At 42.7% G+C, this 17,993-nt stretch overlaps 1 protein-coding gene and 1 long non-coding RNA gene across 2 annotated transcripts in view; one reads left to right on the top strand and one right to left on the bottom strand.

Annotated features, from left to right (window-relative positions):
* LOC125152647 (uncharacterized) overlaps nucleotides 1-17,993 on the top strand; it is a 39,804-nt gene that overhangs the window by 15,243 nt on the left and 6,568 nt on the right. The gene's annotated exons all lie outside the window — the stretch shown is intronic.
* Nucleotides 7,268-17,827, bottom strand: CHST4 (carbohydrate sulfotransferase 4). Its single transcript, XM_047834761.1, has 2 exons — nucleotides 17,753-17,827; nucleotides 7,268-8,752 (listed from the first exon to the last, which is right to left on the bottom strand). Exon 2 carries the CDS (start codon nucleotides 8,735-8,737, stop codon nucleotides 7,601-7,603), a length of 1,137 nt encoding a protein of 378 aa, XP_047690717.1. The 5' UTR covers nucleotides 8,738-8,752; nucleotides 17,753-17,827; the 3' UTR covers nucleotides 7,268-7,600.

Genomic DNA, 17,993 nt, shown 5'->3' with positions numbered 1-17,993 from the left:
AATACAGATAAGCTCACTTATTAAACATTTAATGAGAGCCTACCATGTGCCAGGAACTGTGTGACACATTGATTATAACACAATAAACAAGATAGTTTCCACCTTCAGAGAGTTCCAAAAACACATAAATTGGATGGTTTTACTATATTGTAATAAATTCTGTGAGTAGAAAGCTTGTACAAGTGGCACTCAACAGAGGCCTAAGGGTCAAGCTGGGAAAAACTCCCAGAGGAAATGTTTTAGTTGAGAAGGAATTAAAAAAAAAAAAATGAGCCAGAGAAGCTGGACGTGGGAGAATAGCACACTCTAGGTGGGAGAAATAGCATAATCTAAGATCTAGACATATATGTGGCACACTGGTAGAACTACAAATTAGAGATGGTAGGAAAGCACAGTCAAGAGGGAATGGCAAGAGAGGGATGCAAGAACCAGATCACAAAAGGCTATCTAAACTATATTAAAAATTTGGACTTTCTGAATTTTCAATACAGTGTAGATTGTATTTTTTAAAAAAATTTTTAAACATTTTTATTTAACTTTTAGAGACAGAGACAAAGCGTGAGCAGATGAGGGGCAGAGAGAGAGGAGACACACAATCCAAAGCAGGTTCCAGGCTCTGAGCTGTCAGCACAGACCCTGACACAGGGCTTGAACCCATCAACTGTGAGATCATGACCTGAGCCAAAGTCGGATGCCCAACGACCGAGCCACCCAGGCACCCCTGGACTGTATTGGAAGTGGGAAGCTTGGAGGCAGGAAGACCAGTCACTGGTTCAGGAAGGAGACAGTGGTGGCATGAACAAAACGGGGGATGTTTGGAGGAACAAGGAAAGAGAAATGAAAGAACTTAAGAAATGGTGATGGGGTAGAATCAACAGTTGTTGGGGATCGATTAGTGGAAGAAGTCAAGAGCAAAGTCCAGTTTTATGATTTGGCAACAGGCTGAAAAGTGGGGATTGATTGGTGGAAGAAGTCAAGGCAAAGTACAGTTTTTGATTTGGCAACAGGCTGAAAAAGAGGGGAAAAGACCCTGGAGGGATGAAGATCTTTGGTGTGGTCTAGGGTTGAGGAGGGGAAAATTGTGAATGTGATGTTTAGACATGTTTCAGTCTGAGGTATCTTTTGAGATGTTTAAGGGACCTGGATAGGTGACTGGATTTACAAATCTGGAGCTCAGAGAAAATATACATCAAATATACATATTTGTGGATCATCTATATGTAGGTGGTTTTTAAGAACCAATGGGCATGGATGAGATAGTCTAGAGAGAAAGCATAGAGTGGGAAAAGAAGAGGATCTATGCTGTGCCTTAAGTAACTCCAACATTGAATAGTTAGGTAGAAGAGAATAATTCTACAAAAAATTGAGAAGTGGCCAGGGAAAGAGGAGGGAAACTAGGGTACAGTGTCTCAAGAACAAGGAAGTTCTCCATCAAATTTGTTGCTGAAATGAGAATTGGAAATGTCCATTGAGTAAAAGAGTAACACGGAACTTAAATTTTATTGTTAACTAGAGCGGTTTAGAGAAGGGGGCAAATCCCAGATTGAAGTGGGTGGAGGAGGAAGTAGAAGGTGAGAAAAACAAAGCTAATGAATATAGACTATTCTTTAGAGCAGTTTGGCTGTGCAGTTTGGCTGTGCAGTGGCTAATACATATGGTCCCTGACTTCCAATGGTGTGACTAAGGAGTTTTTAACTTTATAATGGTGCTAAAACAGTATGCATTTAGTGGAAACCAAACATCAGTTTGAATTTTTATCTTATCCCAGGCTAATAATATGTGGTCCAGTTCTGTCATGATGCTGGATAGGGGCAGTGAGCCACAGCTCCTGGTCAGCCACACCATCACAAGGGTAAAAAACTGATACACTTACAACCATCTCTACCCATACAGTCACTGTGTTTCTTGCTTTCAATACAGTATTCAATGAACTACATGAGATATTTAGCACTTTATTACAATATAGGTTTTGTGGGAGATAATTTTGCCCAGCTGTAGGTTAATGTAAGTGTTCTGAGATTATTTAAGGTAGGCTGGGCCAAGGTATGGTGTTCAGTTCATTAAGGGTATTAAATGCATTTTTGACTTCCAGTATTTTTGACCTGGGGTGGATTTAACCCCATTTTAAGTGGAAGATCTGTAGTTGGATAATGATATGGGAACAAGGGAGAGTTTTTTCAAGATGGGAGTATACTAAGTAAGTTAAAAAGCCAAAGAGAAGGATTCAATCGAAGAGAAGTTTAGAGAGAGCCAATACTAAAAGTATACAGTTCTTGAAAAGGTAAGGGGATAGAATCCAAAGCTCTGATAGTGGGGAGGCTGGCCACTAGGAGGCTGACTCAACAGGAGACAGAACAACCTCTATCTGGTAACACAATAGAAGAAGGAAGACAGAAGGGGCGTCTGGGTGGCTCAGTCAGTTAAGCATCCGACTCAGGTCATGTTTCTGTGGCTTCATGGGTCCAAGCCCTATGTCAGGCTCTGCAGTGGCTGCGCGAAACCTGCTTGGGATTGTCTCTCTCCCTCTCTCTTCTCTGCCCCTCTCCCATTCATGCTGTCTCTTTCTCTCTCTCTCTCTCTCTCTCTCTCTCTCTCTCTCAAAAAAAAAAAAAAAAACAAACTTTAAAGAAGGAAGACAGAATGTTATGGGAACCTTAGATGTTTGTAGTGAAGATTTGAGAAGTCCATTATCAGATGGCTTTTCTCTTCTCTGGGAAGAAGGGAAAGGTATGAAGCCAGAAGACCATGGGGGAAAGTTCTTGTACTGAGGGGGAAAGGGTTGCAGGTGAGTGTTGAAGTGATCATAAATTAATGTGGGCAAACATAAAACCCCAGTGAATTAACTGCCCTCATGTGATGTCCTCCATTTAGCACTTGCCGACTGGGGGTTGGGAGGAAGCAAAGAGAACCCAGCATGTTGGGGCTCTCCAGGATTGGGATTGCTGAAGACAACTCAGTATTTTTCAGACTGGCCTTTCTTGAAACAGTCTCCTGACAGATGTTAATAGGTATATCGAGGAAAAAAACTTCCTTGTTCAAAGAAGTTTGGGAGAATCACTATCTACTCTTTTTTATTCTTAATACGCCCATGAACATATTTGAAGTTCTAAGGGTCTTGCATTTAAAAATCTGGTTAAATTTCATATTGTCAACTTTTTCAAGCTTATTTGCTTCTAGAATGCTCTGTGTATGTGTGTATCTCTTAAGGTCTCGTAGTTTGGTTTATGATGGATCAGGTAATCAGGAGTCCCCTCTGTTCACCTTACCCTACCTGAAAGTACAGGAGCCTTTATTCCTTTCATCCAATGTGTTTGTTTACACTGTTGTTAGCCATTTAAGCCTGTTTGATTTGGGTGGAATAATAGCTTACTTCCTTACATACCTCATTCTTTACAAATAGCAACCAAATGCCTTTGTTCCACATGTTCTCAATTCTTGTCATAAACTTAAAAAACTAGCTTCCTTATTATTCTACCAGGACCATAAGAAACCACCTTGAAATGTGACAAGGCAAACAAGGCCAAGGCCAACGGTTAGAATGAGTCCTGGTGGGAGGGGGGCAATGAGTTACTTGTATTATTAGTATACTACTACTACTAGACAACATTTTTATATGTCCTGACAGTTTATAAGTTGCTCTCATATGTGTTATTTTGTATAATCACATTTAATTATGGTTGAGCAAGGTACAAGTCTTACTGGTGAGAGCCAGGAACATGGTTTGGGGGGATGACAAATGAGAAGACATGGTGAGGAAAATAGTAGCTGGGAATGGAGCTAAGTGTCTGGAACAGTGGTCTAGATCATGCATTCTCAGTGGAGCTGCCATTGCCACCAATGGGTTAAAACGTGGTTTGTGGGGGGCAAAATATGTAGGTATTACAGTGATTTGTGACCATTTGGAGGGCCATAAAAACTACATAAAAATATGCAGTAAATTTGTAGTATTGACATTCATGGTAGAGGACGATTAGAACAAAAATGTCTGCCATAGGCTTGCCAACAGTGGGAGGTGATAATGGGGAAAAGGTTGGGGGACCATGGTTTAACTACCATAGTGCCTGTGGAACTTTTTGACATTCATGAGTGATTCTTCTGTTCCCAGACATTTTAGACAGCTCGTTTGTCAAAGTGCAGTGTCTGCTCCTTGCTTCCTTTGTCCTGCCCATCCTCCTCGAGGACCTAAATGACTGTTTTGCCTCTTTGAAGTCTTCTCTTCTAGCCACAGCTGACTGAATTAGAGTGGATAGAAGTCAAGACCAGTTAAGGCATAGACTGGTCAGTGCATGACTGGTCTCAGGAAGCCTGCCTGTGCTCACTTCCTCTCGTCAGACACCTGTGATGCTGTTCTGTATTTTTATAATGTCTCTTGCACTACTTACTCCCTTTAAGATGATTTGAGTGAGTGCCAGGAGAGCCCTGGTTGCGACATCTGCCCAGTCAGGACACTTGGCCTGGGGGTGTACTATTTGATCAAGACTGAATGTGACCGAGTGAGGATAGAAGAGAAATCTGTTTGAGTCATTGGCTCTTCATACTGTATATATTCACCATCTGATGAATGTAGAATAAGGTTTCTCAACACCTGTACTACTGACATTTTGGACCAGAGAATTTTTTGTTGGGGGTGGGAGTGGGGGCTCTCCTGTATACGCTAGGATGTTTAGTAGCATCCTGGCCACTCCCCACTAGATGCCAGTAACACCCCACCCCACCGGTTCTGACAACCAAAAATGTCTCTAGAAATCACCCAATGTCCCCTGGTAAAAAAAATTGCCTTGGGTTGAAAACAACTGATATACATAAACTAGACTATCAGAGAGTTATAAATCTAATTGTATCATTATGATCAGAAACGCCATAAAGGGCTCTGGATCTGCTGTTGAGCATCACCTTAATAAGGATGTTACCAGAAATGATGGAAGATAGTCCTTGAGAAGGCTAAAACCAGTGTCGTTATCAAGATATTCACAACTACCCCTTAGTGAGTGCTTGCTTACATGACAGATGCTTGCTAAGCGTGTTTCATATATTAACTCATCAGCCCTCCCAAGGGTTGCCAGAAGTCACTGCCACCATTATTCCACCTACCCTACAGTTGAGGGAACTGAGGCATGGAGATGTTAATGGTCACCCAGCTGGTAGGGTTACCCAGGCAGCATGGTTCTGGAGCCCATGCACTCATGAGAACATAACGATTCCTTGGGAGAAGGAAAAAGCAATCAGCTCTGTACTCCAGCATCCCACAGAAGTGGTTCCTAAGGAAGTTGTTAACTTTAAGACAATTCAGGTGGAGGCTGGAATTTCAAAGGGGAAACCAGAGGTGGTTGAGTCTATTGCTGTCTTCCCCTGCTCCCCGCCAATGATCTTCACTCTGTTTGCACCATAACCTACTGCTCTGGACTTATTTCCAATGCTAGAGAAATTTCACTCTTTCACAGTTTTGGAAGGTTTGTAGAGGCAAGTAGCATTTGCTTGGAGATCCTAGGCTCTTAAGGAGTGTCTAGAGTGGGTTAGGTTTGGATGTTAGAATAAATTCACTCCATTAGAGCCACATGTCATTGAACTTTGCCAGATCCAGCTGGCAAGGGTAGCTACTCCCATGTCACCAGTGCTACCACAGCCTGAGAGCTTCTCGGCAGAATCAAGTGTGAGAATTTCCATCTGACATCGGGCACACTTTATGGAGTGAGGACCATGTCCAAAGGGGGAGTGGGAAAAAAGGAAAGATGAAATGATGGTATCTTTTGGATTTGGCCAAGGTGAAATTTAAACAAGTCAGGACTCCGAGATCCCTGGAGTTCCAGACAGATACAGACCTTTTTCCTATTCCTTCCAACTTGAGGACAGTACCAATGTCAAAAGTATGCAACATGGATACTTGGCATATGCTGAAAAGACATCTGTCTTGGAGCAGGAAGGCAAACAGTGCTGCTGCTCCGTGCAGGGTGTGGTCTTGCCAGGCTGGCCATGAAAGAATCATCAGGGTTCCTTGATCAACATACAGAAGCCCAGCCTCCACTGTGACAGATTCCAATTCCAGCAGATCTCAGGTGAGGCATAGCAAAATGAATGTCTAACAGTAGATTCTGATGCATAACTAGACCAGGGGGTGCTGGAAAGACTGGGAGAAACAACCTCTGTTATGTGGACAGGTGACCAGGAAGAGGTGAAAAGCGCCAGCTATCCTAGACCTGAGGTCATCTGGCTGAGGATCACATTAAAGAACCCTTTGTTTGGGTGAGCTCAAGCCCTGCTTTGGATGAGCCCCGCTTCCCTCTCTCATTCTCTCTCTCAAAAAATAAAAAGGAAGGAAGGAAGGAAGGAAGGGAGGGAGGAAGGAAGGAAGAAAGGAAGGAAGGAAGGAAGAAAGAAAGCCCTTTGCCCAGACCCTTGAGTGATATATACAATATTATTGCAACTCACACCCTGCACAAGAATGAGAGTCTGGCTTAGTTGCTGATTGTCTACTTTCTACAGATTCTTTTTTTTTTTTTTTAAGTCTATCTTATTTATTTTGAGAGAGAGTGTGTGTTTGAGAAGAAGGGCAGAGAGAGAGGGAGAGAGAGAATCCCAAATAGGGGAATCTTGACACAGGGCTCGATCACACAAACCATGAGATCATGACCTGAACTGAAATCAAGAGATGGATGATCAACTGACTGAGCCACCCAGGTGCCCCAGCAACAGATTCGTAAGAACATAATGTGATGGTCAGTATTGATCAGTTTAGACTCAGTTTATCATCTGACACCGAACACTATCTTAGCATTTTTTTTAATGTGTGGGTAATAGATAATAGAAAGAGTATTTTTAAAAATCTATAAAGATGTTTATGCTATCAGGTTAGGATTCTATAAGAATTAGTGTTTATTACTAAGTAAGTACAAAGCATAAAAGGGGAAACTCCAACCAGAATCCTATTTGGAATTTTAGTGTTAACAGATGGCGGCTTCACAAGTCAAAATCTTCTAGGTGATAGGAAAACACTGAGGGAAAATGATGTCCACGGGGGGCCCAGCCACACCATGAGTTTAAGAGCTCACTCTGTTTGTTGTGCAGAGATCTTTGTATTTGTGACAACTGATAGCTGTGATGGCCAGGCTCACCAGTAAGCATCCAACCCTGTTCTCTGTTCCCTTTTTGAATCCACCAGAAGCTCCATGGGCTCAGAGTTCATATCCCTGTGGAATATTCTGGTGGGCTCTTTGGCAGAAGACCCATTTCACTGGTTTTCCTGTCCCGCTGGGGACAGAGAAGTTTATGGATTTACTCCACTGATACTGTGTGGTGTCAAATAGGGCCCCAGGCCCCAAAGTCTTTGAGGTATACACAGATAGGAGGGCCAAGAAGAGAAGAAAGGTGATACTTCTTTTTCAGCAGTGTAATGTGCTGCTCATATAGGTTCCTGAATCTCTTCTTGGCATGAGTAGAGACAGAGATCTCCTAGCTTGAACATGTGTGGACACAACCCATGCTCACATGTACACTGATAGAAATGTAATTAAGGCTCAGAAGACTTCAGTTAATGTGGCTGAGGCTGGTGCCAAGTGGGGACAGAGTCTCCTCAACCCTCTTGGCAGACTTACTTGGAGGGGGTCTAGGTAGACAGAAGATCCAGTGACAGGTTTCTCTGCTCTTGCTCAGATCTGACAAGGTGGTAGCCCAGCAAAGTCATGGTATCATTGCAGACTTTTTGAAGTCGAGAAACCTTTGCATAAGGCAAGGTCCAGCGCCAGGCCTGAGAGACGTTGAGGGCATTCCTGGCATTAGTGTGGAAGGCATGATTACCCATGCCCTTGCCTCGAGTGCTATTGTACACCCAGGTCTGGAGCTGGGGCAAGAATTTCAACCCCACAAATTTATACATTTGGTCAGTGTGGCCAAGGGGGTCCCGGACCAGGTCCTCATAGCGTATGAGCAAGTAGCGTTGCCTCAGAGCTGTGGGCAAGGACTGCACAGCCTTGTAGATCTCCATCTGGCTTTGGCAGATGACCTGCATCACATAGTAGGGCTGGTCCTCCTTCTTGAGTTTCTCCCCCTGCTGCCCCATCACAATGCGGCTGTCAGTCATGAGTTCCTCTGTGGTGTGTTCTCGAGAACGGAACACTGCCCGGGGGTCCCGCACCAGGTGCACGATGTGCAGATTGAGGGAAGGGTCTTTCAGCAGTGGGTAGAGCACTTGCAGATTGAAGAAGCGCACCTCCTTGAGCACCACGTGGCTATAGGAGCGACAGGCCTTCTCTACCACCTCAAAAGGCTGTTTACTGCACAGAAGTTTGCAGTGAGCCTGAGGTATGATCATATCCCGCGAGAACACATTGCAGGCAGGCGGGGAACACAGGGCCCGGCTGCCCTCCCACTGGAAGAGACTGGACTGTCTCCGAGGACCAGGTTTCATGTAGGCATCAAAGACACTCATGTCACACAGAAAAATGGCACGTATCAGATCCCTGGCCGCCATATGCAGCCTCCAGGCAGTGCTCTCTGTGAAGGTCATCCAGATGTGCCAGGCAGGTTCCATCAGGTAGAAGACATCTGGGTGCTGCCCAAAAAGCTGTCCCACAAAAGAGGAGCCAGAGCGCCAGGAAGACAGGACCAGCACATGCATGGGCTTGGGCTCCTCCTTCGTGGACAGGGAGTTGAAGTTGTGGCCATATAGATGGAATAATAGAGCAAAGATGGCCATCTGGGAAACCAGGAACAGCAGTGGCCTCATTTTTTTTGGCAGCATCATGCTGAAGTGGAGGACCTTAAGGAACAAGCAGAAGGGCTGTGTTAGGCTTCTGTTTTGGTGTCTGCCTTCCATCTGCTTTTATTCCCTAACCCTGAGCAAGGAGCAGCTAGAGTGCTGGAAATTTCTAACAACCAACTGCACAGATCCTTCTCTGAATCAATCCCTGTCCCTTGCAGTTAGTGTGTCAGTAAGTTCTATTTGTCTTAGGCTCTTTACTTCCTCCCTGCTGGTCTTTCTTTTCCAGTGACCTACCAAAAATGACTGAGCTCAGTCATATTTCATCAACGTAGAGGATCAGCTCCACCGTGGCACCTTGGTGATACACAGGCCACTTAGGTAAAGCTTAACCATAGTCTGACCCAAGTTTTGGTTAAATGTCCTTCTGAAACTAAGGGAGATCAGCTGACTTATGAAGAATTACCTCACCCACCTCCCCTATCTCGAGGGAGGTTGCCATAGGCCATTTCTCATTACCTTCCTTCATCTCAAGCAAGCACAGGACTTTCAATCCCCTGAACAATATGGTTGCAGGCTATAAAAGTGTTTGGCTTGATCTTGGAGTTGTCTCCTCAGTGGCAGAGCCAAGTGTCCATGGCACCTGTCATCTGATCCCCTCTGGCTTGGTCTCATCCTGTGGAACTACGGACATAAGGAAGTGACCCAATGCTGACCTTACATCTGAATCTATATGTCTCGAAGTGTTGTCTCTTTAATAGCCAACCCTATGGAAGTTGTGGTAAGCCAACCTAAGAGCCATGACCTGTTAGCCACTGTGCTGCTGCTTGGGGGAATATTTAACTGCTTGACACAACCTAATCAGGGCTACTCAGTATAGATTTCCAGGTTGTATACTGTACAACCCTAGGGAATGCCATCTCATTAGAACTTTAAGATATTTATTATTTAAAATTATTATTTAAAATTATTTAAAAATAAAAAAAATCTTTAAAACTCTGAGGGACACCTGGGTGGCTCAGTCGGTTAAGTGTCCTACTCTTGATTTTGGCTCAGGTCATGATCTCATAGTTTGTGGGATTGAGCCCCTTGTCGGGCTCTGCACTTACAACACAGAGCCTGCTTGAGATTCTCTCTCTCTGCCCCTCCCCTGTTCTCTCTCAGCCTCTCAAAATGAATAAGTAAACTTTAAAAAACGATGTTCTGGTAGGTGACAGTAAAGTATCTTAGTCCAACAGAATAAGAATGTCAGGATGATTTTCCAGCTGTTAGATGTTAAATATCTAGAGAAATTAGTTCCACTTAGTAATTCACACTAAGGCTCATATATACTGGTGGCAACTCTCAACTTAATCCCTTTATAATCAAGGCTCACTTTGTATGAAAAGACCATGGGAGTGCCCAGGTGGGTGGCTTAGCTGGTTGAGCGCCCAACTCTTGATTTTGGCTCAGGTCATGATCCCAGGGTCATGGGAATGAGCCCCACGTCAGGCTCTGTGCTGAGTGTGGAGCCTACTTAAGATACCTCTGCCCCTCTTGTGTGCACACACTCACTCTCTAAAAAAAAAAAAAAAAATTATATATATATATATTTTTATATTTTTTATATATATAATTTTTAATTGTATATATATTTATATATATACATATATAATATATAAATTCTATATATATATAATATATATAATATAATATATAATATATAATATATAATATATAATATATATTATATATTATATATAATTATATATATACTTATGTATAATTATATATATTTTTTATTTTTATATAACATACATTTTATAATTTTATATAACATATAACATATGTTTATATATTTATATGTAACATATAAAATATGTTTATATATTTTATATAACATATTTTATAATTTTATATATAATAATATATATAACATTATTTTTATATAACATATATGTTAGTGTTATGGGTTAAGATGAATCTGGATCATCATTTTGGGTGACTTCCTAGCATAAATAACTATTGAGAGATAGAATAGCTATTTCACATAGTGTAAAATATTAATAGTAGCAAGGTACTAATTTTTTTAAAATTTTAATTTTAATTTTTATTTTTTTAAAGGTTATTTATTAAATTTTGTTTGTTTGTTTAATGTTTATTTTTGAGAGAGAGAGAGCAAGTGTGAGCAGAGAAGGGGCAGAGAGAGATAGAATCCCAAGCAGGCTCCTCACTGTCAGCACAGAGCCCAACCCAGGGCTTGAGCCCATAAACTGTGAGATAACAACCTGAGCCAAAATCAAGAGTTAGACACCCAACTGACTGAGCTACCCAGGCACCCCAAAGATTATATTTTTAAGTAATCTCTATACCCAATGTGGGACTCAAACTCACAACCCTGAGGTCAAGAGTTGCTTACTCCACAGACTGAGCCAGCCAGGTACCCACAAGGTGCTAATTTACATATCACTACATACCTAAGATATTCTGCCTTCCAGTTTTAACAAAGAAAATGTATTTCTAAACAGTAATTGGAGATGGATTTAGGGTTTGCTGGTTTCCTGGTGACAGGTCTTATCCCTAATTTTAAAAAAGTTTTTAATAAGCAATAATCACATGGTTCAAACTGTTTTAAGAAGTATCATTATCATGGACATTAAATCCACAGACTTAGAATTTAAAAGAAGGCTTCCTACAATTCGCATGCAGGAAAGCAATAAGGCGGGTACTTGCCAGCCGGAGCCTGTCCTAGTCCAAGTCTTTAACAGCAAGGGGAAATACAAGCATCTGTGTCCGTGGATGAAGCCTATAGTCATAAATTAGAAAACAGCTAGAGCTCTTTGTGAACAGGGGTAATGACATACCTTGACAATGGGTCACAGTATTTTCCTGGGGGAAAGAACACCTAAGAATTTTACCAGTTGCTGCATCAGTAACCTCTTCTCTGCTCATGGATAGGATTTAAAAAAAAATTTTTTTTTAATGTTTACTTATTTGAGAGAGAGACAGAGAGACAGAGCGTGAGCAGCAGAGGGGCAGAGAGAGAGGGAGACACAGAATCCGAAGCAGGCATCAGGCTCCAAGTTGTCGACACAGAGCCCGACACGGGGCTTGAACCCACAAACCATGAGATCATGACCTGAACCGAAGTCGGACACTCAACCGACTGAGCCACCCAGGCACCCCAAGACCTGAGATCTTGACCTGACTTAAAATTGACAGTCAGATGCTTAATGGACAGAGCCGTCCAGGAGCTTTCTTTTGCAAAAGTTTCAAGTGGCAGCAAAGAAATCTACAATTGTTTCTTTTGAATTCTTAAGATGGTAACTCATTATACTGAGCTGTCAGCACAGAGCCTGACATGGGGCTCAAACTCACAAACTGTGAGATCGTGACCTGAGCTGAAGTCAGACACTCAACTAATGGAGCCACCCAAATGCCCCTGCTCACAGCTAGGATTAATCTACCAGCTGGTGTTTTGTCATTACTATACAGTGAAAGTCTACTTCCAATACATGTCCCCTATCTGCCGATTTCCCAACTTGCCCCCAGGTAGCAACTGGGTTCATTTTTTGTCTTTGCACATGTATATGTAGTCTTAATTCCCCTCCTCCCCTTTATAACAGAAAAAGTAGCAAGTTATACACACCTTGCTTTAAAAAAATTTTTTTTAACGTTTATTCATTTTTGAGACAGAGAAAAACAGAGCATGAGCAGGGGAGGAGCACAGAGCAAGGGAAGGAGACACAGAATCCAAAGCAGGCTCCAGGCCCTGAGCTATCAGCACAGAGCCGGAAGCTGGGCTCAAATCCACAAACTGTGAAATCATGACCTGAGCCGAAGTTGGATGCTTAACTGACTGAGCCACCCAGGCGTCCCTCCACACCTTGCTTTATAAACTTTATGTTTTGCTGAACTTTCCATGGTAGCACATAAAGTATTTCCTCATTCCTTTTTACCACTACATAGATTTCTGTTATATGCATGTACCACGATTTATTTAACTAGTTTCCTTGCGGTTAGGCTTTTGGATTGTTCCCAGCTTTTTTTGTCATTTCAAAAACTTCAGTAGTGACCTTTATGTTCATACATCAATACATGTGTATGTAAGCTAAATCCCCAGAAATGGGATTGTGGAGTCAAAAAATATGGAAGTGTATAGCTTTGATATCTGTCACCCAGATGGCCTTCATACTGATCATAAACCATCCTGTATATCCAGAGCTGCAGAGATTCTAGAGGGTAGATTTTAGAGGAGGAATTGGACAGCCACAAATGTGACTCTTGAAGTTTATAACTTGCTTCCTGAAGAGATGGAGCGTGCTTTGCCAGCACGTGGGCTTCCCTTGGAAGTCCCCTGAACCTTCTGGGAAGTGCGTATTTACCCAAGCCAAACCTTGTGTGGCAGGGGCACAGAAACTCTTCTCTTCCATTCATTACAACAGTATATTTCCTCCTTGTGTGCCAGAAGGATCCGGTGAAGATCATGTCTCCTTCATGGCCCAAATCACCGTGCTATATGCCAGGGAAATGTCAATCAGCAGTAATTCCTTTATTGGCCCTGAAGGTTATAACAGGACCAGCTAAGATATACGCTTAGATGTTTTAAACTTGAGCCCAAGAAGAAATGATTAAAAACTAGGCTATTGTTAATAATGGCCAAGAATGCCCCCATCTGCCCCCACCCCGAAAGACTGAGGAAATGACGTTAGCAAGATATCTTCTCCCAGAGGTAATGTGAGTATGAAGGAAAATTGGAAAAAAGATAGGAAACAGCACAGCAAAAGAGACAAAAAATAAAGAAGGGAAGAATTTGACCCATGCACACTTATAAGGAAACTGATAGAAAGTTATATGCAGAGCCTCTAGGGCCTATAATCAACTCAAGAAAAAGCTAGCATCTCCTAAGCATTAGGGATGTAGACTTTTCAAAGTTAATACTCTCTCTCCCCCATGCTGGCTTTGGGCCAACTCAGTATCCTGAGTGGGATCAATGGCCCTGAGTCCTCCTTGCCTGCCAGTAGCTCCTGGCCTCATGCCCATTCTCTCTCAGAGCTGGAGCCAGGGCTTCTAACTCTGTCCCCAGTTGTCCCCAGGCTTTAGTTATCCATGGTTCTCAGGAATTCCCATGGAAACCCTTTGATTCTGTTCTCTCCTTTTTTTTTTTTTTTTACCATGAGCACTCACCCTGGCCAGAAAGAAAATATGCTTTCATAGAGTGAGTCCCATCTCTTGTCACTGTGTTGGGTCTAGCCAGGACAGCCAGGGAATACTGTAGGCAAAGCTCATTTCTGCAGAGACTGTAATCAGCTGTAGAGATGGCTTGAGGGCCTAGGAGAAGTGAGCAGATATGGCTCCATGAAGAAAGGGCAAGTCAAGTTTTTTATGGCAATCTCTAATCTAACCACCGCCTCTCCCCCACTGTCCTGCACCAACGTCTTCTGTAGTCCTTGGAGCTGGTAGGCATTTGTGAGAAGTGTATGGCATGAGATCTCTCCATTCCAGAGACCCTAGTCCACCTTTCCAAGTGTTCTTTCCTGGCTGTTCAGTTTCTCAAATTCCACCCTTGCTGTTGTCAGAATCTGAGGTCTGCTCATCGCTAGCCTGGTCTTTGATAGTAAGTAGCCTCTGTCTTCTGTTTCTATTCTCCATCATCCACTGCTGCCAAAAACTATCATTTTAAAGCACAAATCTATCACTCCTCTCCTTGAAATCCTTCAATAACTTTCCAGTACATATAGGAATAAATCAAAATCCCCAAGTCTTGTACCCCAGAGTCCTTCATGATCTGATCTCTGACCCCCCGTCAGTCCCCTCCTTTTTGGCACATGAGGCTCCATACTTTAACTTTCAGGTCTTTCAAAGTTGCCTTGTTATTTAGAAGCCCTTCTTCCTGAGATTTAGTTGTTCCCCAAACTTTCCAGTACCATCCATCTCTCACTTTAAATAACTGTAAGTGAATGTCTCTCCCACTGGGCCACTGTAACTTAAGGGTAAATGGTATGTCTTATCTTATTTACAGGTACATGAAACTTATAACTGCTTAAGGCTCTTTAAACACTTGTTGAATAAATAATAGTTGCATATGGGGTGAGGCATAGTCATTGCTGGAGAGCAGATAACTGAGTGGGATTCACTGTGAGAAAGAAACTTGTCCTTTAAAATGCACACAGATGTCTCTTTAGTATCAGTTACTGAAATTTAGGTGAAATACAAAAAATAATAAAATAAAGTGTAGGTGATTCCATTGAGTATTGAGCACAGAACCAATACTACCTCAATTACATGGAGCAAGATATTAAGAAAGTCAGAGGCGTAGGTTTGATAATATGGTACAGTTAACCTTACTCCAAAAAAAAGTAGTTTCTACACTGAATGTGTATTAATGAAAACTAGAAAAAAATGATAAACATTAGTTTTTTTTTTTAATTTTTAAAAATTTATTCAGAGAAAGACAGATACCATATGTTTTCACTCTTATGTGGATCCTGAGAAACTTAACAGAAACCCATGGGGGAGGGGAAGGAAAAAAAAAAAAAAAGAGGTTAGAGTGGCAGAGAGCCAAAGCATAAGAAGAGACTCTTAAAAACTGAGAACTGAGGGTTGATGGGAGGTGGGAGGGAGGGAGGGGTGGGTGATGGCTATTGAGGAGGGCACCTTTTGGGATGAGCACTGGGCATTGTATGGAAACCAATTTGACAATAAATTTCATATATTAAAAAAAATAAAAAATAAAAGTTTATTTATTTTTGAGAGAGAGTCAGAGCATGAGTGGGGGAGGGGCAGAGAGAGAGAGGGAGACACTTGGTGCTGACAGTTCAGAGCCCAATGTGGGGCTTGAACTCACGAACCGAATCACGAGATCATCACAAGATCATGACGTGAGGGAGTCAGACACCCAACTGCTGGAGCCACCCAGGTGCCCCTCATGAACATTATTTTTTAAAAATATTTATTAATAAGGAATAAAACCTGGGGTGCCTGGGTGGCTAAGCCTCCAACTTTGGCTCAGATCATGACCTCACAGTTCATGTGTTTGAGCCCCACATCAGGCTCCCTGCTGTCAGCACAGGGCCTGCTCAAATTTACCAAAAATAAATGAACATTAATGGGGCACCTGGGTGGCTCAGTCAGTTAAGCATCCGACTTCGGCTCAGGTTGTGATCTCACAATCCGTGGGTTCAAGCCCTGCATCGGGCTCTGTGCTGACAGCTCAGAGCCTGGAACCTGCTTTGGATTCTGTGTCTCCCTCTTTCTCTGCCCCTCCCCTGCTCACACTCTGTCTTTCTCTGTCTCAAAAATAAATAAACATTAAAAAAAAAAAGAAATGAACATTAAAAAAATTAAAAAAAATTTTTTTTTAATGTTTTATTTTATTTTTGATTGAGAGAGAGAGAGAGAGAGAGAGAGAGAGCAAGGATGGGAGGGGCAGAGAGAGAGGGAGACACAGAATCCGAAGCAGACTCCAGGCTCTGAGCTGTCAGCACAGAGCCTGATGCGGGGCTTGAACCTACAAACAGTGAAATCATGACCTGAGCAGAAGTTGGATGCTCAATCAACTGAGCCACCCAGCTGCGCCCACAAAAAAAAATTTTTTAAGAAGAAATAAAAACTATATTGGAGGGCATGAGACCACTCAGACTACTTCTCTTGTCTAACTAGCTCAGGCAAAGAAGAAAAAAAGGAGAAAACCCTCATCACATCCTACCATCACTGTCCCCCAAGAGGGAGCACCCATGTCAGGCTCAGGGACCATGAGGCGCCAGGGTGGATGACCTCAGCCTGATTCCAGAGGGCCGAATAGTGGATAAACCCCCAAATGGGTACTGTGTAGCCTTTTAGAAACAAAATGAAGAATTCTGAGGAAAAAATTAACAGATGACAATTTAAGAGCCCTGGATTCCACCCATTGGCACATTCCTAACTTAGATTCCCCTGTGAGATTATGCTCCCATAACCCGAAATTAAAGATGGCATGAAATATTTTCACAAACCGAGAGATGAGAGCTGGCTTGGGGAAAGTGGCATCCACACATATAGCCATAAACCCAGGAAAACCATGGAGGTAAGCACCTAGGCAAGGTGACCTTATAATAACAAACACTAACCAGACTAAAGTACAAAGAGGTCTGAACCCGGGTCCTCACCATTGCTGTGACTCCAGTGCCAACAGTAGTGTCCGGACATAGTAGGCACTCAAGAAACATCTACTGAGTGATGACTGAATGACAAACATTTGTAGAGTAGTTTTTCCTGTTTGAGATGCCCTAATTGATCCGGGTAAGGAAGATGGGGCAAGATATTTTTATTTGGCACATATAAATGTGTTTCAATTCCAACTAGAAGTTCTAGACTTGTCTGAGTCCAAACAAGACACAAGTCTCTTCTACTCTGGCTGATGTGCTGGCTTCATAACTTAATCTTACTAACTTAATCCTATTTTACATCTGAATAGTAGCACTCCACAACTTTGAAACCCCATTTGTCAACAATCCAGCTAGATATACAGGACAGTGATAAGCCACACACCTATTTTTCAGAATAAGTAAGCTGAACTTTAATTGATTGACTCCATGGTGGAAATAGCTCTACCTGAATCAGACCCCAGGTCTTTTGAGTCTCAGGTCTGAGAGCTTTCAATTATCACATCACACCTCACTTGAGCTAGAGAAAATCTACAGCTCTCTGAACGTCCTGCCTGCCACGCTCCAGCACCTGATCAGAGAAGCCACAGGATGTATAGAAACTTGAGCTCAGAAGCCAGGATCTGAACAAGTTAGATGCATTAGGGGACCATCTACAAAACATCTATCAGGACAACCCTACTGGCATTCTAGGCTTTTCCAGATCCTTTCAGGAATGGAGCTGCGTGGGGTTGAGGAAGGTGCTGGCAAGCAACTTGTGCTTTTTCGAGGAGATTTTCCAGGTGATTCTGATTTAGCCTCCCTCCACAACCCCCTCTTCTCCCATTGCCATTAAAATCCCCAGCAAAGCTGTCGGAGGTTTTCTGATACTCCGCTCCAGGAGCCCCAGGACAGTGGCTCTGCTGTGGAGGTGATCCAGAGAAAACTCTCTTCTTACCTTGATAATGGCTTAGGCTTCTCCACCGCTTTAGAGAGGCTCACTGCTAGCCAAGTCGTCCTTTTCTCTTCTGACTCACCAATTCCCCTATCAGCTTCCTCTTCCTCCTTGCATTTTGCGTAACCGTCCCTACTCAGAACAAATTCCACTGCCCTCTCCCTTCTGCCAAAATAGTGACCCACCTTCCAAGACGGTGTTGAGAAAGCACTCACTCCTGGGTAACCCTGATATTTAGCAGCTT

This window comes from Prionailurus viverrinus, chromosome E2 (assembly GCF_022837055.1).
Source record: "Prionailurus viverrinus isolate Anna chromosome E2, UM_Priviv_1.0, whole genome shotgun sequence".
NCBI lineage: Eukaryota > Metazoa > Chordata > Mammalia > Carnivora > Felidae > Prionailurus > Prionailurus viverrinus.
Note: the sequence above shows the minus strand (reverse complement) of the source record. Positions and strands in the feature narration are given on the sequence as shown.

What these genes read in the sequence shown, in the direction of transcription:
- CHST4 (XM_047834761.1), bottom strand. Translation starts at nt 8,737, where the DNA reads ATGATGCTGCCAAAAAAAATGAGGCCACTGCTGTTCCTGGTTTCCCAG.